The 23,919-nt window shown below is 43.5% G+C and overlaps 2 protein-coding genes across 4 annotated transcripts; one reads left to right on the top strand and one right to left on the bottom strand.

Annotated features, from left to right (window-relative positions):
- Positions 1-955: 955 nt before the first annotated feature.
- ZNF668 (zinc finger protein 668) lies at positions 956-6,631 on the bottom strand. 2 transcript variants are annotated; one of them, XM_056534202.1, is made up of 2 exons: positions 6,458-6,631; positions 956-3,128 (listed from the first exon to the last, which is right to left on the bottom strand). In XM_056534202.1, the coding sequence occupies exons 1-2, from the start codon at positions 6,579-6,581 to the stop codon at positions 1,447-1,449; spliced, it is 1,806 nt and encodes a 601-aa protein (XP_056390177.1). In that variant the 5' UTR covers positions 6,582-6,631; the 3' UTR covers positions 956-1,446. The 2 variants fall into 2 exon arrangements, with proteins under 2 accessions (XP_056390177.1, XP_056390178.1); XM_056534203.1 differs by lacking the exon at positions 6,458-6,631 and adding an exon at positions 6,095-6,433.
- Positions 6,504-23,291, top strand: LOC130284145 (zinc finger protein 646-like). Of its 2 annotated transcripts, none has more exons than XM_056534201.1 (2): positions 6,504-6,641; positions 16,403-23,291. In XM_056534201.1, the coding sequence occupies exon 2, from the start codon at positions 16,556-16,558 to the stop codon at positions 22,661-22,663; it is 6,108 nt and encodes a 2,035-aa protein (XP_056390176.1). In that variant the 5' UTR covers positions 6,504-6,641; positions 16,403-16,555; the 3' UTR covers positions 22,664-23,291. The 2 variants fall into 2 exon arrangements, with proteins under 2 accessions (XP_056390176.1, XP_056390175.1); XM_056534200.1 differs by lacking the exon at positions 6,504-6,641 and adding an exon at positions 6,652-6,919.
- The last annotated feature ends 628 nt before the right edge of the window (positions 23,292-23,919 follow it).

Below are 23,919 nucleotides of genomic sequence, written 5' to 3'. Positions count from 1 at the left end.
TGCTCTGTATGGACCAGTGATGTAGCAGTTGCTATGGTTACAGTGACCTCCTGCAGGATGGAATAGTCGTGTCTGCTCTGTATGGACCAGTGATGTAGCAGTTGCTATGGTTACAGTGACCTCCTGCAGGATGGAATAGTCGTGTCTGCTCTGTATGGACCAGTGATGTAGCAGTTGCTATGGTTACAGTGACCTCCTGCAGGATGGAATAGTCGTGTCTGCTCTGTATGGACCAGTGATGTAGCAGTTGCTATGGTTACAGTGACCTCCTGCAGGATGGACTAGTCGTGTCTGCTCTGTATGGACTGGTGATGTAGCAGTTGCTATGGTTACAGTGACCTCCTGCAGGATGGAATAGTCGTGTCTGCTCTGTATGGACTGGTGATGTAGCAGTTGCTATGGTTACAGTGACCTCCTGCAGGATGGACTAGTCGTGTCTGCTCTGTATGGACTGGTGATGTAGCAGTTGCTATGGTTACAGTGACCTCCTGCAGGATGGACTAGTCGTGTCTGCTCTGTATGGACTGGTGATGTAGCAGTTGCTATGGTTACAGTGACCTCCTGCAGGATGGACTAGTCGTGTCTGCTCTGTATGGACTGGTGATGTAGCAGTTGCTATGGTTACAGTGACCTCCTGCAGGATGGAATAGTCGTGTCTGCTCTGTATGGACTGGTGATGTAGCAGTTGCTATGGTTACAGTGACCTCATGCAGGATGGAATAGTCGTGTCTGATCTGTATGGACTGGTGATGTCTGGGGCTCTCAGTGGATGTACAGAGCAGACATGACCAATCAATCATGATGTGATCAAAATCTAAAGCCCCCTAAATTAACCTTCTGTGGCTCAGGCTATGTGCCAGTCAGCAGACGTGGGGGGCGCTCTCACCCTATTCCTATATCCATGGCCTCCTGGATCTCCCCCATAATGATAATTCTCCTCACGTAGGTTAATGAAGGCAATATCTTTATTATTTTACGGAAAAAAATACTTATTCTCATTCCAATCACATGACTTCCGCGTATCATGGGGCTCTGCGTGTGCAAATCTCTGCTTCACATTCCTCTTCAGGCCCACAGGGTGTTTTATGAACCCCCCCGCAGACACACAGCCATGTAAACACCAATTTTGCTAAATGGCCACTGACCTCACATGGCAATAATTCTCATTTACGCATGTCTTGGCTTTCCCAGAAAATACATTGTATACCTGGGACTTGTTGACGTAATGGGGTTTGGTGGGAAATTCATCTGTTAGTAGACGCTTTGAGGCAGCCATCTTGGGACATGTACCTATCAAACACCCACAAGTCACTTCCTTTTAAATTAGGAAGAGTAGTAAGGTGCAGAGTCCCTCCAAACTATTAGAATGAGGGTTAATGTAACAAAGATGGCCGCCTCCTGTGTTGGAGACAGTCACATAGTGTCGCTCGTTTGGATGGAGAACATTCAGCTGGATGTGGGTGATGGTTCTATCACCTCCATGTTTCCCTCAGCTACTTTTTCTAAGAAGGAGACCAGAGGATCAAAGAGAGGCTGAGACTCTACAGAGGCTGGATGAAGGGTCAAGGTGGTGATTCCCTCCTCTTCCTCTTTTTCTTTGACCTTGGCCTCCTTGGCATGTGTCCTCTGATGCTTTCGAAGGTCAGAGGGGACATGGAAGCCCTTGCCACACTGCTGGCACGTATGGGGGCGCACGTCACTGTGTATCCTTTGGTGCTTTTTCAGTCCGGACTTGTCCACAAAGCCCTTGTAGCATTGGTCACAATGAAAGGGCCTGAGTTCTGGATGGGTCCTCTGATGGTTTCTCAGGTCCATCACGCTTTGGAACGTTAGTGAGCACTTGTCACATGTGGTGGACTCTTCCTTCTTCTTGTTGGTTTCCTGTTCGGGCTTCATGTGGGTACGCTCGTGTTTCCGGAGACTCGAGGACACGATGAACGTCTTCCCACACTCCTCGCACTTGAAAGGTCTTTCTCCGCTGTGGGAACGTTGGTGTTTGCTAAGTCCAGAGCGTTCGGCGAAGCCTTTGCCGCACTCTATGCACTGAAAAGGCCGCTCCGTGCTGTGCGACAACCGGTGCCTCTTCAAGTCCCAAGATGCTACAAACGTCTTGTCGCAGTCCAGGCATCGGAAGGGCCTTTCGCCTGTGTGGATACGCTGGTGCATGGCCAGATCAGCTGGCTGCCGGAATGGTTTGCCACACTTGTCGCATCGATACGGCTTGACGCCCTGGTGAGCTCGCTGGTGCCGCCGAAAACTAGATGGGTCGGAGAACATACGGCCGCACTGGGGGCACAGGAAAGGCTTCTCCCCAGAGTGTGTGCGTTGGTGGCTCTGATAGGAAGACAGCTGGGTAAAGTCTTTGTTGCATATGGGGCACTTGTACGGTTTCTCGGTGGCGTGGATTCGCTGGTGACAAGTGAGAGAGGATGCACGGGAGAACGCCTTGCCACAATCGGAACACAGGAAAGGCTTCTCCCCTGTGTGGCTTCGTTCATGATTTTTTAGGTCCTTCAGCTCGCTATAGGACTTCTGGCACAGCTGGCACTGATAGGGACGCAGCCCGGCATGGCTCCGCCTGTGCTTGCGAAAAACTGATGGGTCTGCAAACCCTTTCCCACAGTCAGGGCATGAAAACGGGCGTTCGCCAGTGTGCAGCCGCTCGTGAATTCGTAACTTTGAGGGAGTAGCGTAGGCTTTTCCACACTGACTGCACTGAAAAGGGAGCTGCCCGGTGTGTGTGGCCATGTGTACCCGCAGGCATATCGGCTGCATGAAGGAGCGGCCGCACTCTTTACAAATGAATGGCTTCTCCCCCGTGTGGCTGCGCACATGGCTCTTCAGCAATGAGGCAGTCTTATAGGACTTGTCGCAGTACACACACTGGTGGCGCTGTTCGATCTTTAGTCCAGGAGTCTTGGGTGTTGCAGGTGCAGAATCATCTGCCGGGAGGTGTGCAAGGCAGTGGCGCTTAGCACGGGGCAGGTTGGGGAACGTTTTACAGCAGGTTAAACAGCGGAAGCGTCGGCCACACTGCACGAATCCTGGAGAGTCCTGAGGCTCCTGCTCGATGGAGACCTCGATCTCTCCTACAGGCTCCTCCTGCTCTGAAGACATCATGGAAGGGCCTGGAAAATAAAAAAACAAAAAACATTAAGGATTAATTGTAGAACCGGCCTGACCCAAGATTAACTGTAAAACTGCCCTAATACCAACTCAAGATCAAGTCTAGAACTGCCTTAATATCATTAATTCTAGACTCCTTAAAATACATTCTAGAATCATCATAATCCTAACCAAGGATCAGTTCTAGAACCACCTAATCATAAACAGGATGAATTCTCAAACCATCCAGAATTTGGCCGCATGTTAATTGTAAATTACCCTAATCCTAACCTGGGATCATATCTAAAACCACCCTAACCTTGGATTAATTCTAGAATCACCCTAATCCGTATAATCTAGAACCAGCCTATCCAATGATTAATTCTAGAACCACTTTACCCCTAATCAGCCATAAATTCTAGCACCATTCTTAGCCAGGATCAATACCAAAACAAGTTTAGTCCAGAAGAATCATCTTAATTGTAACCTGCCATCAATTCTAGAACCATTTTAAATCTAACCTGAGGTCACGTTTAGAACCCCACCCCAAACCTGAAAACAAATATTAACAATATAGAATTATCCTAAACCCAAATCAATTCTCCTGCCAAAATGAGGATAAATTCTCAAACCAGACTAGCCTAGAACAATTCTAAACCCACCATAACCCAGGATTAGATTATAGTTAGGGTGGCTCTAGAACTAACATTAATTCATACCTTACCATACATACTTAAAATAAATTCTAGAATCATCCTAATCTTAACCAGGGAAGAATTCTAGAATTACCCCAATCATAACCCAGCACGATTTCTAAAACCACCCTAAATTAAACCCTGGATCAATTTTAAACCCCCCCTAAACCAGGATTAATTAAAAAGCTACCCTATTCCATGATTTAGAACTAGCCTAGCCAAGCATCAATTCTAAAACCACCCTTATTTTAATCAGGAATTAATTATGAAACCACCCTAATCCACTGTTAGTTATAAAGCCAGCCTAACCTAGGATCAATTCCGGAACTAGTTTAGCCCAAGATCAATTCTAGAATAACCCTAATCCAATGCAAATTCCAGAACTTTACTAATCCTAACTGGGAATAGAGCCACCCCAATACGAACCTGGGAACAACCATCCTAATCCATCATGTATTCTACAACCAGCCTAGGCCCGGATCAATACTAGGACCACCCTAACCCTAATTAATCAATTCTAGAAAAAGCCTTACACAGGATCAATTCTAGAAACACTCTAATCACAAACCAGGAGCCATTTTAGAACCAGTCTGACTGAAGAGTAATTCTAAAGTCACCTTGATTCATCATGAATTCTACAACCAGCCTAGGCCAGGATCAATACTAGAGCCACCCTAATCCTAGCATGAGAAGAATTATAGATCCATCCTAACCCCAGATTAATTCTAGAAAAAGCATAACTAATTCTAGAACCAGCCTAATTCTAACCCATGAGCAATTCTAGAACCAGCCCAACTGAAGAGCAATTCTAGAACCAGCCTAATTCTAACCAATGAGCAATTCTAGAACCAGCCTAACTGAAGAGCAATTCTAGAACCAGCCTAATTCTAACCAATGAGCAATTCTAGAACCAGCCTAACTGAAGAGCAATTCTAGAACCAGCCTAACTGAAGAGCAATTCTAGAACCAGCCTAATTCTAACCAATGAGCAATTCTAGAACCAGCCTAACTGAAGAGCAATTCTAGAACCATCCTAATTCTAACCAATGAGCAATTCTAGAACCAGCCTAATTCTAACCAATGCGCAATTCTAGAACCAGCCTAACTGAAGAGCAATTCTAGAACCAGCCTAATTCTAACCAATGGGCAATTCTAGAACCAGCCTAATTCTAACCAATGCGCAATTCTAGAACCAGCCTAATTCTAAGCAATGCGCAATTCTAGAACCAGCCTAACTGAAGAGCCATTCTACAGACACCCTGATCCATTGTTAATTCTTAAACCAGGCTAGTATCAATACTATAGCCATCCTAATCTTAATTCCAGATTAATTCTAGATCCATCCTAATCCTAACTTAAGATCAATTTTAGAACCACCCTAACGGAAGAGCAAATTTAGAACCAGCCTAACAGAAGAGTAATTGGAGAACCAGCCCAATTGAAGAGCAATTCAAGAGCCATCCTGATCCATCGTTAATTCATGAACCAGCCTGGGACACCCTAATCCTAACCCCCTCTGATTCTAGAACCACCCTTATAGTTTCTAGAAAAAGGTCCTACCCAGAGTCAATTCTAGAAACACACTAATTCTAACCCATGAGCCATTCTAGAACCAACCTAAACCATGATTAATTCTAGATCCAGCCTAACTGAAAAGCAATTCTAGAGCCACCATGATCCATCATTAATTCTTGAACCAGCCTAGGCCAGGATCAATTCTAGAGCCACCTTAATCCTACATCATTTTAGAACCATCCTGATCCTAACTCACGATCAATTTGAAAACGATCCTAATCCAGTGGCTTCCAAACAGTGCGTCTCCAGCTGTTGCAAAACTACAACTTCCAGCATGCCCGGACAGCCAACGGCTGTCCGGGCATGCTGGGAGTTGTAGTTTTGCAACAGCTGGAGACACACTCGTTTGGAAAACACTGCCCTAATCCATCAATAATTTTAGGACCAGCCTATTCCAGGATCAGTTCTATATATATATATATATATATATATATCTTATATATTATATACACAGTTTCGATGACCTCCCTCGGTCGGCGCAGGGGATGCCTCGGCTCGCACCGCCATGTCTTCCGATAAACCGGCATCTACCTATTACACCAGATTGTCAAACTGATGTAATTCCCCCGTATACTGTATATAAATACATATATGTGCAGTCTGTATACATGGTATATACACAGTACATAGGGTTAGAATACACAAAACACTGCTGTGTATACACCAGTATCTGACGTCACAGCAGGGCTGTACACAGGGAAGACACACAGGGCACCTACCTGAGGGCAGATAAAAGGGGAGCCCACCCTCTGCGCCCCACAGCTATCAGCAGCAGACAAAGATGAACATAACCGGACCTAGGACCCTGGGGGCTGAGGGAGGAGCAGATGCCGGAAGTGCACAGTGCTTCAATATAAAGCTTCCCCCTGCGAGACCTGTGAAGTCGGATCGGAGACGCACAGTGCAACCTACATGAGAAGCCGAGGACATGGCGACCACCCCGGCCTCAGTATCCCCCGGCCCCGCTTTTACCGCGTACACTGAGCGCCCGTCACCCGAGCGGAACTCTTTACAGCGTCTACTGTTTACGAGGGGAAGACACGAATACGGCGCACAGGGAGACTCTGCCCCTCCCCTCTCACCAGATTGGACCGTCCGCATAACCACGCCCTGACGTCGCCCAGCAGCCAATCCAGCGCCAGGCTGCTCCATTCTTGTTGGCTGCCGCTCCGCCATCTTTGGAGCTGGAAGCCTTTCAGCCACCATATTAGAGACGGGCACCGGAATGAGAGGAACCGAAATAAGCAGAGAATGCTGGGGAGGAAGGTAATGCTCAGTGCACACTTCCTGTTTCCTAGCAACAAAAGGAAGTGTTTGTTGTGAAGGGAGATGATATAAATGATCTGGGGCTGATTCCTCGGGCTGTGCCCCTCACCCGCAGGCCCCGGGCGTCTCATACAGGGAGAGGAGCGGGGCCCCCGGATGTCATAAGGGCCCCACAAACCGGCCGCGTCCTACAAGCTTACACACTCACTGGCCCCTCACATACAGGCACTGGGGCCCCACACATCCCCGGAGCCGGCACCGCTGTAACCGGACCCATGGTGAGTGACGTCATAACTGGACTAATATAGGATGGATCCCATCATTATAACTGGACGGATCAGATGATTATAACTGGACTATTATAGGATCAGATTATATAACGACTATTATAGGATCAGTATAACTGGACTATTATAGGATCAGATCATATAACGACTATTATAGGATCAGATCATATAACGACTATTATACGATCAGTATAACTGGACTATTATAGGATCGGATCATATAACTGGACTATTATAGGATCGGATCAGTATAAATGGACTATTATAGGATCAGATCATATAAATGGACTATTATAGGATCGGATCAGTATAACTGGACTATTATAGGATCGGATCAGTATAACTGGACTATTATAGGATCAGATCAGTATAAATGGACTATTATATGATCAGTATAACTGGACTATTATAGGATCAGATCAGTATAAATGGACTATTATATGATCAGTATAACTGGACTATTATAGGATCAGATCATATAACTGGACTATTATAGGATCAGATCATATAACTGGACTATTATAGGATCAGATCATATAACTGGACTATTATAGGATCAGATCAGTATAAATGGACTATTATAGGATCGGATCAGATCATATAACTGGACTATTATAGGATCAGATCATATAACTGGACTATTATAGGATCAGATCAGTATAAATGGACTATTATATGATCAGTATAACTGGACTATTATAGGATCAGATCAGTATAACTGGACTATTATAGGATCGGATCAGTATAACTGGACTATTATAGGATCGGATCAGTATAACTGGACTATTATAGGATCGGATCATATAACTGGACTATTATAGGATCAGATCAGTATAACTGGACTATTATAGGATCAGATCATATAACTGGACTCTTATAGGATCAGATCATATAACGAGACTATTATAGGATCAGATCATATAACGAGACTATTATAGGATCAGATCATATAACTGAACTATTATAGGATCAGATCATATAACTGAACTATTATAGAATCAGATCATATAACTGGACTATTATAGGATCAGATCATATAACTGAACTATTATAGGATCAGATCATATAACTGAACTATTATAGGATCAGATCATATAACTGGACTATTATAGGATCAGATCATATAACTGGACTATTATAGGATCAGATCATATAACTGGACTATTATAGGATCAGATCATATAACTGGACTATTATAGGATCAGATCATATAACTGGACTATTATAGGATCAGATCATATAACTGGACTATTATAGGATCAGATCATATAACTGGACTATTATAGGATCAGATCATATAACTGGACTATTATAGGATCAGATCATATAACTGGACTATTATAGGATCAGATCATATAACTGGACTATTATAGGATCAGATCAGTATAAATGGACTATTATATGATCAGATCATATAACTGGACTATCATAGGATCAGATCATATAACTGGACTATTATAGGATCAGATCAGTATAACTGGACTATTATAGGATCAGATCAGTATAACTGGACTATTATAGGATCGGATCAGTATAACTGGACTATTATAGGATCGGATCAGTATAACTGGACTATTATAGGATCGGATCAGTATAACTGGACTATTATAGGATCAGATCAGTATAACTGGACTATTATAGGATCGGATCAGTATAACTGGACTATTATAGGATCGGATCAGTATAACTGGACTATTATAGGATCGGATCAGTATAACTGGACTATTATAGGATCAGATCATATAACTGGACTATTATAGGATCAGATCAGTATAACTGGACTATTATAGGATCAGATCATATAACTGGACTCTTATAGGATCAGATCATATAACGAGACTATTATAGGATCAGATCATATAACGAGACTATTATAGGATCAGATCATATAACGAGACTATTATAGGATCAGATCATATAACTGAACTATTATAGGATCAGATCATATAACTGAACTATTATAGGATCAGATCATATAACTGGACTATTATAGAATCAGATCATATAACTGGACTATTATAGGATCAGATCATATAACTGGACTATTATAGGATCAGATCATATAACTGGACTATTATAGGATCAGATCATATAACTGGACTATTATAGGATCAGATCATATAACTGGACTATTATAGGATCAGATCATATAACTGGACTATTATAGGATCAGATCATATAACTGGACTATTATAGGATCAGATCAGTATAAATGGACTATTATATGATCAGATCATATAACTGGACTATCATAGGATCAGATCATATAACTGGACTATTATAGGATCAGATCATATAACTGGACTATTATAGGATCAGATCATATAACTGGACTATTATAGGATCAGATCATATAACTGGACTATTATAGGATCAGATCATATAACTGGACTATTATAGGATCAGATCATATAACTGGACTATTATAGGATCAGATCATATAACTGGACTATTATAGGATCAGATCATATAACTGGACTATTATAGGATCAGATCATATAACTGGACTATTATAGGATCAGATCATATAACTGGACTATTATAGGATCAGATCATATAACTGGACTATTATAGGATCAGATCATATAACTGGACTATTATAGGATCAGATCAGTATAAATGGACTATTATATGATCAGATCATATAACTGGACTATCATAGGATCAGATCATATAACTGGACTATTATAGGATCAGATCATATAACTGGACTATTATAGGATCAGATCAGTATAACTGGACTATTGTAGGATCGGATCAGTATAACGGGACTATTGTAGGATCGGATCAGTATAACTGGACTATTATAGGATCAGATGATTATAACTGGACTATTATAGGATCAGATGAGTATAACTGGACTATTATAGGATCAGATCATATAACTGGACTATTATAGGATCGGATGAGTATAACTGGACTATTATAGGATCATTATAACTGGACTATTATAGGATCGGATCAGTATAACTGGACTATTATAGGATTGGATCAGTATAACTGGACTATTATAGGATTGGATCAGTATAACTGGACTATTATAGGATCGGATCAGTATGATTGGACTATTATAGGATCGGATCAGTATGATTGGACTATTATAGGATCGGATCAGTATAACGGGACTATTATAGGATCGGATCAGTATAACGGGACTATTATAGGATCGGATCAGTATAACGGGACTATTATAGGATCGGATCAGTATAACGGGACTATTATAGGATCGGATCAGTATAACGGGACTATTATAGGATCGGATCAGTATAACGGGACTATTAGTGAAGGCCATTGTGTTATGCTTGATCAGACTTGTTGTTCGCTTTTTATTTAGTATTTTCTGGGATGTATTTTAGCATTTGGTTCACGTGCAGGATAAATATCATATTCCATGGCAACCCTACGAGTATATAGTATATAGACAGTGTCCTGGCCATATGTACTTGGTGCCCACCTCTGAAGGTCCCTTATGGTAAAGAGAGAATGCCAGCGCTGGGGGCGGGGCCAGAGGGAAGGTTGGTTGTGATGTCACTGACATGGGAGCAGATACTAGTGCAGTGTTTCCCAACCAGGGTTCCTCCAGCTGTTGCGAAACTACAACTCTGTCCGGGCATGCTGGGAGTTGTAGTTTCGCAACAGCTGAAGGCATCCTGGTTGGGAAACACTGCACTAGAGGCTGTGTTGCCTGTTCTTTTTAAAGTAGAATGTACGATTGGTGACAATTAATTAAATCCCACAATAATTAGATGATTTGACTTCTCATATGATGGGTGGGATCAGTAGATCTGCGGAGGGGTCACCAGCGTGTCCATTGCCTTAGTGGTGTCTTGGACTTTTGTAGGGGAGACTTGGGAGGCCTCCATATATATTAGATGTGTTGTCTCCAGACTGTGGACCTCCAGATGTTGCAATAACGGTGCAGTTCCACAATTTGGAGACCACATTAGCTGATCGGCCAGTCCCACTGCTGACACATCTAATATCTAAGGGGACCTTTAGGGTCTGTCCACAAATTAAAGGGGCACTCTGGTCGGGCTGGGCGGAATACCGGTTCTTACCGAAATTTTTGTGCTGCACGATATGAATTTTTCCCGTACTGCAATACTGTTGGGCCCCTCCCCCTTGGGAATGAATGAATTATCAGCTCTCCCCCCAAAATCATGTTACCCGCCAGCGCTGTTCTGCTCCCCCCCGTAATTATCAGCCCAGCGGGGTACTACTCACATGCGTCACCCGCAAGCACAGCCTCCTCCTCTTTGTTGCAGGGCGCTGGAACTCCACTGTACACCAGTGGTCTCCAACCTGCGGACCTGCAGATGTTGCAAAACTACAACTCCCAGCATGCCCGGACAGCCAACGGCTGTCCGGGCATGCTGGGAGTTGTAGTTTTGCAACAGCTGGAGGTCTGCAGGTTTGAGACCACTGCTGTACGCTGTATCCCTATGCCCGGGCTGCAAAAAATAAACAAAATAAACTTTAACTTACCTACGTCGGCCTCACGCTGTTCCTGGGGACTGGAACGTCGGAGAGCCGTCAGCCTATCGCCGGCCGCAGTGATGTCCCGCCCCGGCCAGTGATAGGTTAAACGATAGGTTAAAGAAGCCGGCTTCTTACATGACAGTGGGCTCAGCCTATCACTGGCAAGGGGGGAACATCGCTTGGAGAATTTAGATTCTACAACTTTCTGGCCACAAATCAATGAATCCCTAATCTCCTCGGTGCGGGGAGGTGTTCCCGTCCTCCCCTTGGGCTCACGTTACATAATGTTCTCTTGTGAGGCCACTCTTGTCTGTCAGTATCCACCGCCTGAGGGCAGGAGAATTCCGGAGCCAGGAATGTGTCGTGAGAACGTGAGAAGGCACTGAGTGATCTCCACCGAGGCCTCGGGCCAAGAAGAATCTCCTCGTGACTCCATTGACAGATCCTTCACAGGTGGTTTAGGAGAAATATTTACTTGTCTACATCAGCTGGAGGTAGAAGAACGGCGGTCAGCCGGCTCGTGTTGGAGGACCACCATGTGTAGAAGGATGTTACAAAGCTGTATTGGGATGGGCTTGTTGTGCCGGCAGATAGGTAGAAAAATACTCAAGGATTGCGGCCAGTAGCAAATTTCTTTTGGGTGACTACGCGGCTTCTGGGGTCTGACCAGCCCTGACTTTACCGATGTCTCGAGTGACCAATAGACCAGGTCTATTGAGTGGACATTGGCCCAATGTTTTTGAAGATTTTCTCCCTCATTACAAATGATGGGTATATTGGACTATAGGGCTGTCAGAAAAAATCGATTCTGTCAAATATCGTGATATTCCATTAGACAATACTAGTATCGATTCAAAATATGTTCGAATCAATCTTTTATAAACTGGCACTCTGACGTCAGCGCCGCTCGTCCGCAGCGCTGCCCAGCTCATCAATTTTCCTCCCCTCCCTCCACCTATTGGGGGGATAGGTTAAACTTAAGCCACCATATACTTTTAGGTTTCTTTCACACTGCCATTGTGCCCCGCCTGAAAATGGCAGTTATCGGGACGGGCCACAATGGGCAACAACGGGTCCCGATGGATCCCATTGACTATAATTGGGTCCGTCGGGCGCCGTTGTTTTCTATCGGGAGTAGCGGGAAAAAAAGACGTTGCATGCTGTTATTTTTCTCCTGCTATTCTTCCCTCCTTTTTCTAACGTCTGTTGCCTGCCGGGTCACAACGGGGCCTTAGATAGCTGTTGAGTGAGCTGTAGCTGGGGAATTCTGAATGGGGAGGGGAGCTGCTGCCAGATCCAGCTTCTGATATCCAGCAGGCCCAGTCATTCTCTTTTCTGAAATGTGTCCTGAGGCCTAATCAAATCCTAACCCCAGGGCCGTAGCCGAGGGGAAAAAAAACCCTATAAGGCTTCCCTTTTAAAAAATTTTTTTTTAAATTAAGGTCGCATTAAAGATCCCCAAAACAAACAAACGATAAAAACAGTGGAGTGCACGTATCTTGTCGTAGCTACAGGGACTACCATGTCATATAAATGTGAGCGGCGCTGCAGTACACCGTATTAACACTGACACAGTGATGTTCAAATATAACTAGCTTGCCTACCGCGAAATGTTTTGCCATAACAACGGCGTTGTCAAGAGGATGTTGAGGAAATAGCCTCTTGACAATGCCGTTGTGACGGCGAAACATGTCGAGGGAGGCATGCTAGATATATTTTAACATCAATGACCCTGATTTACTAAGTGTTGAGTAGTTTTCTGTGGGGTTTTCCTCAGCTCAAATTCGCCACATTTTCTGTGGAAACCGTAGTAAATCTGTTGGGTTTTTATGAAAATGTCGGGAACACGCCCCTTTACCCGATGGCCACGCCCCTTTACTTGACGGCCACGCCCCCTTTTTTGGGGGGGGGGGGGTCTCAGTAAAATGGAGAGTTTGTCGGGTTTTTCTCAATTCTGGCGCAAAATCTGTAGCAAAGAATCTGGCGCACAACCCGACAAAACATGCCGGGTTTGCAATGGTAAATGAGGGCCACTGTGTCAGAGTGTTAATACGGTGTACTGCAGCGCCGCTCGCATTTATTTAACAGGGTAGTCCTTGTAACTTACGACAAGATACGTGCACTCTGCCACTCCACTGTATTTATAGTTTGTTTGTTTTTGGGGAGCTTTTATTTGACCTTAATAAAAGTTAAATTTTAAGGGAAGCCTAATAGGGTTTTTGTTTTTTTACCCTGGGCTACGGCCCTGGGGTTAGGACTTGATTGCATAAGGGCCCATGCCCCGTGGGGCATCTCTTGCTTGTTTTCTGAGGCCCCATACACATTAGGAACCTTTCACACTACAGGTATCGTCCTGCTTTTTACTGCCGTTATCGTACAATAACGGATGAAATAAAAACGGAAGCAATAACTGGTAATAATGGACGATAACTGACGACCATCATCCGTTGTTTTTAATGGGTTTTTTCATAAATAAACCTGAAGTGGTTCATCTGTTATCATCCGTTATTACCAGTTACATCAGTTTTGTGTTTTGTTTTTTTTTAAACCTTTTTTGTAAAGCTGTACTTTACAAAAACTGATATTAATAAACCTGACAATAACTGATAACGGGTGTCTTTTTTGAACATCCGGTTCCCATAGACTTCAATGTTAAATTTTAACGTCCGTTTTTTCACCTTTTTTGCCGGACCAAAAATTAGTGCATGCAGCGTCTTTTGTGCTGGCAAAAATAACTGACATTAGTTAAAACGGACATAACTGATACAAAAGGATGGTCAAAAAATCACATTGACATGAACTTTTTGCCGGGAGTAATAACGGAGGTTTTTTTTACAGGATGATACCTGTAGTGTGTAGGGGCCTTAGTTGGTTGGCCAATCTTTTTGAAGTCGGGAGGTTTTACCAACATTAGTCTAATGTATATTTAACTATGCAGGTGTGGACCCAGCTGTGTAGTCCTCGGCTCTCCAGTATAGGATGTGTACTCAGATCAGCTGAACGTGTCGTCTCTCCGGTGAATCACCTACAGCAGTCACCTCTTCACATCCTCTTGTCCCCTCCAGTTGTTTACTGTGAATGGTTCCTTGAGTCAGTCTGTTGACATGGAACCTTCATAGTAGGGTGCGACGTGAAAGAGGAGTTTCAGGAAAAAGTAAAACTGGCCATATACATCAAAGTCAACCAAACCTGGTATCTTCACTGACCATCTATCCCAGTGTTTCCCAACCAGGATGCCTCCAGGTGTTGCAAAACAAGTTTTGCAACATCTGGAGGCACCCTGGTTGGGAAACACTGATCTATCCTGTATGGGGCCTCGTAACTCTGCTACCCTGACATTTACCATTTGGGGAAAAAGGGTCCGGTATGTTTGATTCTCACATGCCCAATCCTTTTTTTTATTTATTTTTTTATTACCTGCCCTATATCACGCACGCAGGGGCTAGGCAGCCGTCGAAATTGAAATGCGAAGTCAGTGTTTCCAAACCAGAGTGCCTCCAGTTGTTGCAAAACCACAACTTCTAGCATGCTGGGAGTTTGAGTTTTGCAACTGCTGGCTGGAGGAACCCTGGTTGGGGAAACACTGTCCTAAGTAATAATAGGGGTGCGGGGGAAACATAAAATAAATATCTGATGCTCACCTAACCCTGGTCCCTGTAGGTCTGCCGAAGATCCTGTTCGTCTCCTTGTGGTCCCCCTGTCTTTGTGCTCACAACAACCAGCTGGTTCCTGGACCTTTCCCAATCAGTGGCCGCAGTGTCATGTCTCAGGCCAGTGATTGGCTGAGCATGAAGGCCCTGTAACTCCCATAAGACATGGGGGCAGACATGAAATTGGGGGATAAAATGGGGGGGGGGGGGGTCTTGTACATGAAATTGGAGGATTACACAATTAGTTTATTATCACAATATTTACCTTCGTTATTGCAATCCCACATTTTGACAAAATTGTGCAGCCCTACTGTGCACCGAGAGGTGATCAGATGTTCTCTATACGCTTTTATTGACCATCATGTGTATTCTACTTTGAGCCTCACTAAGTCATCACTTTGTCGCACCTAAAAGACTGTAGAGGAGATGAAAACATTAAGAGGAGTCTGCCCATTGTTAGAGATTACTTTTCCCTCGTAAAGTGAGTGGCTTCCCCATCCTGCCCTTGTTTTCCTGCATGCCAGTTCTTGAAGGCGATTTACTTTGGTACAGCTGGCTACACGTTCACTAGGAATGCAGGTGCCTTCACGCCAGATTCTATACCTTGGGTGTGTCTTTTCCTCCATGAGGTGATGTGTTCCCACTAGCAGTAGAGAACTTTGATTCATTGGGATGTATAGATTGGGTGGGGTCCAGACTTACTGCATTAATCCAGTAATCTCAAAGATCACAGAAAATGTGCAGATGGGAAATCGCATGGGGAACAAACTTGCGGGAGAGAACTTGGAGGAATATAGTAGCTGAATCCATTACCTGTGGGTATGAAGTATCTGAAATGGTAGGGAAACAAAGAATTTCCTAATATTCCCTGCCGCTGGTCAGGCTTTACTATAGTGACCCTGTTTAGAGATTAACCCATCAAAGCCAATTTTTTCTACAGTACTATTAAAGGGATTTGCCTGTGAAAGGCGTTCATCCTCTCTCTCCTCAGGGTAGGGAATGGGGGTCTGAATTGATGAGGGTCTAACGGATAAGACCTCAATCGATCAAGAGTACCTCCACTTTGCGTAGAGGGACAATTGCACATGTGCTCTGCCACTTCCCTTGGCTCTATGGGCAGGAGGAATATAAAGTAGTTCAGAACTCCTACTCCAGTTCACCAGTTCATTTTTCACAGAGTAGTTCCAACACCAATGACAAAAATACATCTAAAATAGTGCCCATGGTGCTAGTTTTGTGAACAGTGTATTTATCTGTAAACTCAGTTTTCCTTTTTAGTTCCTTTAGTAAACATTTATAACGAATATGTTGAATCGTGACCTTTTTTATTTTTTAATCTTTACAGGATGAAGATTTAGGAAGTGCCAGTGACCAGACTCTGCCTGGACATGAAAGATATGCCTTTGCCTTGAGACGACACCACAGTTCGACGTGATCTCTTGAAAATGTAGCTTGAGCCTGCTGATCCCTTGCTTTGGAAGACCTTATACATTCCAGAATGAACATGGATGATGGGAATGACCAAAGCTATGGTTCCTCAAACCAGAATCTGAACTATGACCAGAGTCATATGTCTTTCTCGCATTCGACAGAGTTAGAAAGTCACCAGGAAAGCCACAAGGAAGAAAGACCATATAAATGTAATTTGTGTGATAAGAGTTACCGGCATGCCGGCAGCTTAGTCAACCATAAGAAGACTCATCAAATTGGACTCTACACCTGTCTGATCTGTCAGAAAGAGTACTCTAACCCCATGGGCTTGAAAAGTCACTTGCGCATTCACTCCGAGGAGAAACGCTTTAAGTGTGAACAGTGCGGAGAAGCTTTTCGGATGTCACAGCAGCTATACAATCATCGCAAGTCTTTACATGGATATTATTCTACAACCAATGGTGAAAAAATTACAAGAAACTCAAAGTTTGAAGTGCAATCCCCAGTATTAGTGGAAAGCAGTAATTTAATGAGTAACTTGGAGAATTATATTGCTGAATCCATGTTGCCCGTGGACTTCCCTCAGATTGTCTCAAAATACTACCCAGATGAAAAGGCAGAAGATGAGGACCCCACAAAAGAGGATGTTGAAGGACATGAAACATTTAAAGATGAGAAAGATCAGACAAATGACAGTAACATTGAGGAGTATCGCTACAAGTGTACTCAGTGCGGGAAAGCTTATAAACATGCGGGAAGCCTAGCCAACCACAGACAGAGTCATATGGTTGGCATATACCAGTGTGCCGTCTGTTACAAGGAATTCTCTAACCTTATGGCAATGAAAAACCATTGTCGTCTCCATTCAGACTCTAGAGCACGACGCAGTTGTAAATCACCTCGATCCTCTGGAAGGAGTTCTGGTGTCCATAGACCTGAACAACAGCAGTTTTCTGAAGATAGATCTGATCTACCACAGATAAAAGTGTTACAGTCAATGGAGAAGGAACTCGATTCCCCTAGTTTACCTGAATTATCAAAGACTATCAAATCTGAAGATGATGATGAAGCCGTCCTTATACCTCACACCCATCAACAAGACGAGCATGCCTCTTCAATAAGTCCTCCTACCAAGCCTAACAATATTTTGACTGATAATCCATTTAGTTCAGATTCAGTGGTTGAGAATATAATGGAAGATGAAGCAAAGGAAAAGGCAAATGACTTTTTAGCTGAACAACCAGAATATGATGATTCACATGAAGACGAAACAAAGTCTGGAGATAGACCTTATAAGTGTCAGGAGTGTGGAAAGACCTACAGGCATGCAGGGAGCCTTATAAATCACAAAAAAACTCACCAAACAGGTGTGTACAGTTGTTCCTTGTGTTCAAAACAAATGTTCAATATGGCTGCCTTAAAAAACCATGTTCGTGCTCATTTCAAATGTAAAGCAGGGAAGAGGCTGGGAGAAAGCTACTTCTCTTCTCTTGGCCTGTCTGATGAACTCTATCAAAACCAAGAAGACTCTTATCAATATGGAGTTGGTGATAAGGTTTCTTATAATGAAAGTGACTTTCTACAACATCAGTTACTTCACCAGAAGCAAGAAATACAAGAAATGTCTAATGATAAACTAGTTGAGAATGTTCCTGAGGCTGGCACATGGCAAGAGACTCCTCAAGGTGGTAGTGATGACTCTGCTTATTCCAGTGGTCCTGGTTTTCCAGATGTCAAGATAGAAATGGACAACCTAGCCCTTCAGCAGTGGAATCAAGATGATTCCTTAGCAACCCCACATAAAGTTAAGCTTGAAAATGGAGATGATGATGTCCAAAATGCTGAAACAACTAGTTTTGAGCAATCTTGTCCTGAACCAGTTGCTTGCCAAGATCCTGAATCTACTGAAATGGAAGAACACCAACAAGTAACAGATGATCGGCCACATAAGTGTGACCTCTGCGGCAGAACGTATAGGCACAAAAGTAGCTTAATTAATCATAAGCTAACTCACAAGACTGGAGTGTACCAGTGCTCGCTCTGTCCAAAGCAATACTCTAATTTAATGGCCCTAAGAAATCATGTCCGTTTCCACAGTAGATCATATGCAGGAAGGAGAGGTATAGCATCTAGACGAAGTCGACAGTTTTTTCGGAACAAGCCTCGATTTTTGCAAAACCGGAACAGCCACTCCCTGGCTGACACTACAAAGTTAAGTAATGAAATACCCCATGAAACAACCACCAGTAATGGAGGTGTTGAACGTTTGGATGAGTCCCAAAATTGTTGCACGTGTGGAAAGTCATTTGACTGTTCAGAGCATTTTCAAACACACAGAATGAGCTGTCCAAGCGCAATAACAGTATCTCCTGCAAATACACTCACAAATGTTCAGTGTGAAATTTCTATATCAACAAGTACAGAAAAAGATCTTTCCAAAGTAAAGGAACCTGTAGAACCACAAGAGAAGGTTGTAGAAAGCTCCGAAAACTACGGAAAGAGAGTGTATGAATGTGACCTTTGCAACAAGTCATATAGACATTCGGGAAGCCTAATCAATCACAAAAGAACACACCAAACCGGTGACTACATGTGCCCTTATTGCTCCAAACATGTTCTTAACATGGCTGCCTTAAAAAATCATATTCGAATTCACCACAAAGCTAAGAAAGGACAACAGGGAGAATTGCATGTTGATCATGCTCTTCTTTATTCAGATGTTTCTTATCCACCTGCTGGTAAAGGCCTATACAGTTGTGTCAGCTGTGAAGAAATGTTTCAGACTGAAAGTGATTTGGTGGCACACCAAATGTTGCATATTTCCTTGGAGGGAAATCAGTGGGATTACGAGGGCCCCAGAACCAGCTCACCAGAAATGAATAAAGAAACATTGTTTAGAGGTATTGGGGACTCTGACTGGGACCATTCCAATAACCGGGATTACCAAGATGACCATAAACACCTTAACTCGGAAGATGAAGAAAAACCCTCTGAATACACATGTGTAGAATGTGGGGAAGTGTATGACCATTTAGATGATTTAACTGACCATAAGCGTAGCCATCAGGCGGGTATATACCAGTGCTCATTTTGCCCCAAAGAATACCCAAACCTTCTTGCTCTGAGAAGTCATTTTGAGACCCACACAAAGCCTCAAACTCTCAGGAATACAAGCTTAGATGGCTCTGAAGGGAAGGGATTTGTGGACAACACTCTCCTGGTGGATAACCATTATGACTGTGGTCATTGCGGCCTGATTTTTTCTAATGAAGGTGACTTCCATCAACATCAGGTGGCACACGAGAAACAGGTAATAGATGAATCCCTTCCAGGACTTCATAGTGAAGAACAAGTGCCAGAATTCTTCTCAATGCATTCCTCAGAAAAAGAACTATTAAGTAGAATAAAAAGTGAGATAGAGGAAACGGAGCACAGTGAAGCCAATGATGGCGGTTCCCTACTCTCCCACATCTGTGGGTTCTGTGGCAAAACCTATGATGATCTAGAAAGCTTGCAGGTTCACAGCTTTAGTCACAGTAATGAAGAAGCTTCTGCAGATGAAAACCTCCATCATGAAACAGATCTAGAGGAGAATCCTCAACAGCATAGTTCAATATTAAAGCAAGGTGAAGGTTCTGGATCAACCGGTAAAAATGAAGGAAGTCCAGAGAGCCGGCCTTATACGTGCAAGCAATGTGGTAAGACGTATCGTCATGGTGGAAGTTTGGTAAATCATAAAAAGACTCACTTGGTTGGCAACTTCCAGTGTGTTGCTTGTTCTAGACGTTATCATAACCTGGCAGCCTATAGAACCCACTTCAGACATCACCCAAAGTGTAGGCAGCCAGCAGCTTTCAACAATCAGCATGAGCGACTAGCTTTACAAGACAGTATATACCCTAGTGGAGATGAGAAACCATTGACTTTTTCTATATCTTCCAGTGACCCTGTGCCTCATGGCTCTGATGGTCAACCCGATGACTTTAACAAAATTGAAGATTTCACATCTAAAGAAGCTTGTCTCACTTCTCAATATTACAGCCAAATGACGAAGAATAAAAATTCAAGGAGAAGGTTTTCTAGACAAATTGGCAGGGTTCGCAAAGTCCAGACAAGCAAACCGACTTCTTTAGGTTCTAAGAGTTGTGCTCTTGATATATCTGATGTGGAAGTTAAAAAGGTTCAGGTCTGTGAGTTCTGTGGTAAGACGTTTGGGGTAAAAGAACTAGCACTTCATCTTTCTGGTCATTGTGGCGGTCACTCAGCTAAGGTTAGTGGCACCCTAATTGAACGTAAAGAAGAGGTTCAGAATATTCCAATCTTGCCTGACTCCGCTTTGTCACAAAATGAACGAGAGACTGGATTTTATTGGCGCCCTTTTCGTTGTGAAGTGTGTGGCAGGTCCTATAGGCATGCAGGGAGTCTTATTAACCATAAACAGACTCATAAGACTGGAATATTTCGCTGTTCAATCTGCCAGAAACGTTTCTTCAATCTAATGGCGATGAAGAATCACAACCGCATCCATTTTGAGCTGAAGAGGCACAAGTGCCTAGATTGCGGTAAAGCTTTCCGGCTGCGGAAACAACTAGATACTCACCAAAGAATACACCGGCAAAGGACCTCAGCCAGAAAGCTAGGAAGGCGCAACCGTAAAAGTAGATACAGAAGATTTGCTCAAGGGCGTCATCAAAAGTCACTAATGCAAGTGTCAAGTGATGGTTCTTCTTTAGATGATAAAAGCTCTGATTGTCGAGTAAAAAAGGAAAAGGATCCAGATGCTCGTCCATACCAGTGTGAGGAGTGTGGAAGATCCTACAGACATGCTGGAAGCCTGTTTAATCATAAGAAAAGCCACAAAACGGGTCAGTACCATTGTTCAATCTGTGACAAAACCTATTCCAATCTAATGGCCCTAAAGAACCATCAGCGCACCCACTATGAAGCCAAAAGACATTCTTGTTCTCAGTGCGGCAAGACCTTTAAGTGGAAGAGACAACTTTTGAGGCACCAACTTGTTCATGTTCAAGAAGGGTCCCAGCTTGACTCTCAAGTACCCTTCAGAATGGAGGAAGTAAAGATCATAGACGGTCACCAACAGGGGAACTCCACTGTTGCTCGTGAAGCATCCATCACTAATAAGGAGGATATCTCCAGTGGTGCAAATATGATCATCCGTGACAGTAGTGAATCTACTTCCCAGCCCCAACCTGTATGTGTAACTTGTGGAATATCATTTACAAATTATGAGGAGTTGGCGCACCATGCATGCAGAAGAAACAGCATAGATACATTGGCCTCAGAGGGCACTGGCACAGGAGAGTCTACACAGTTTGAACACAAAGATGATCGACCCCATCGATGTGACATATGCAACCGTACTTATCGCCATGCTAGCAGTTTGCACACTCACAAGAGCACACACAAACGAGGAAATTACAAGTGCTCTATTTGTCACAAAGAGTTTCTCAACCCCATCTCAATGAAGGCCCATCTGCGTACTCACAAAGTTCAAAAGCGCTTTCAGTGTGGGGATTGCGGGCAAACCTTTCGGTCTTCCCAGCAGCTGATAAGTCACAAAACAGTCCACACTGGAGATAAACCCTTACTCTGTACAATCTGTAACCGAGGGTTCAGCTGTCAAGTAACCCTTAGACATCACCAACGGACTCATAAACCATTGTCTTCTCCTGCTCGGTCTTCCTCAATAGTTTTACCATCACAGACTCCAAACAGTGGAAAAATTGCATCCCAATCCGGTGAGAAGTTTCACAAAGACCAAGCGGGCCAAGGTGATCGTAAATACAAATGCAAGCAATGCAGCCGTTCTTACCTCCATGCTGCCAGCTTGTTTAACCACCAGAAAACTCATAACATCGGGGTCTACAAGTGCCCAAACTGCTTCAAGGTATACTCCAACCTACTCGCCTTTAAGAATCACCTCCGCATCCACAGATACAGCTGCAAGGAGTGTGGAAAAGCCTTCCGTAACTCTACTGACTTGGCAACACATTCAAAGATCCACGAAGAAGGATCCTTCACTTGTTCTCTCTGCGATAAACATTTTCTTTGCCGTTCCAGTCTCAAACGACATCAGCAGATCCACAGTAACCAGGCCAGCGATATCTTAGACCCTCAGCCCGTGTCTCATAATTTTATGGTTGAAGTAACATGACTGTTGTGATGGTGCTCGCAGTCACCACGTGTAGCATGAAGCCTACACACCAAATAATGACAAGACTTTTATGGATTCCAATTTTTTAAAATTATTCTAGCAACCTCAGCAGTGTGCCATTAACCCTCCACGAGCCTGTCCAGATGTAGATAATAACTTAATTATGGGCAGGCCTACAGAACTGACATGGTACAGGCTCCTATTCTGTTACGTTGCCTTTTTATTTTTCACACACAGGACGAAGAGGGGTTACTTTTCCCTTTTACAAATGCACTTCTGTTGGAATATAATGGTGCTTTAATCAAACTCTTGACACCGGGGTGTCTATTACAGCAACGTGATGTTGCAGCTAGCCCTGTAGCTAGATTATCTGTTTTACTTCCTCCGCACCATTCCAGGGGAGGAGATTAGGAATGGATAGGACTGAGGTATGTTCTAAGCAATTTGGGGTGGGCTACATGTTGGGGCTCGAAACGGGTTTACACATCTGCCAAGCTGTTATCTTCCCTCGAAGCCCAGCACTGTCTAGCAGATGGGCCTTATTAATTTATATTGTACAGGGTTCCTTGAACCTGCACGCGGACCGTGTTGAATGGGGAATATACAGATAAAATAATTTAGAAATGTTCTGTTTGTGTTGTCTTTATTTTGGAAGTGACAAGACCTATAGAATCACTTTCATTTGGGGTCCCTGGCCTCCACTTTGAAGGGGTTGTCCCGCAAAATGTATTTTACTACTGGGCCCATACTGCCTACTAAAACCTTAAAAACTTTCCCTCGCCTGCCTTACTCCGCTCAGCCACTCAATGGCCACAGTGGTGTCTCGCCTCAGCAAGTGATTAGCAGCTCTGGGGAAAGCTGAGTTACCGGCCACAGCCGGAGTGCCCTAATTCCGGAGGCTACAAGGAAGCGAGGAAAGTCAATGAAAGTTTGTTCTATTAGGCAATCTGGGCACCGTAGTAAAATAAAAAATATTCACCTGACAACCTCTTTATAGAAGCACTCCATGAATTTATTTGTGTTTTATAGTGCTTATAGGTTATTAGAGAATAATGTAGAGGTTCTTTGTGTATGCCTTGTGCTTACCTGTTTTACCATATGTGGCAGGCATTGGGTTTCAGCCATGTTCACACTGAACATGAAATTGCAGAAAGTGTGTTGTCAGTTCACAATATGTGCAGTTTTTATGCATTTACTTATTTAGGATACATTTACACGTTAAAGGAGTAGTCCAGTAGTGAACAAGTGGTGAACAA

Source organism: Hyla sarda, chromosome 8 (assembly GCF_029499605.1).
Source record: "Hyla sarda isolate aHylSar1 chromosome 8, aHylSar1.hap1, whole genome shotgun sequence".
NCBI lineage: Eukaryota > Metazoa > Chordata > Amphibia > Anura > Hylidae > Hyla > Hyla sarda.
Note: the sequence above shows the minus strand (reverse complement) of the source record. Positions and strands in the feature narration are given on the sequence as shown.

Coding starts and splice junctions, on each gene's coding strand:
- ZNF668 (XM_056534202.1), bottom strand. CDS start 6,581: ATGGTGGCTGAAAGGCTTCCAGCTCCAAAGATGGCGGAGCGGCAGCCA. Junction 3,129..6,457: donor TATGCGGACGGTCCAATCTG/GTGAGAGGGGAG, acceptor TTTATTTTCCAG/GCCCTTCCATGATGTCTTCA.
- LOC130284145 (XM_056534201.1), top strand. CDS start 16,556: ATGAACATGGATGATGGGAATGACCAAAGCTATGGTTCCTCAAACCAG.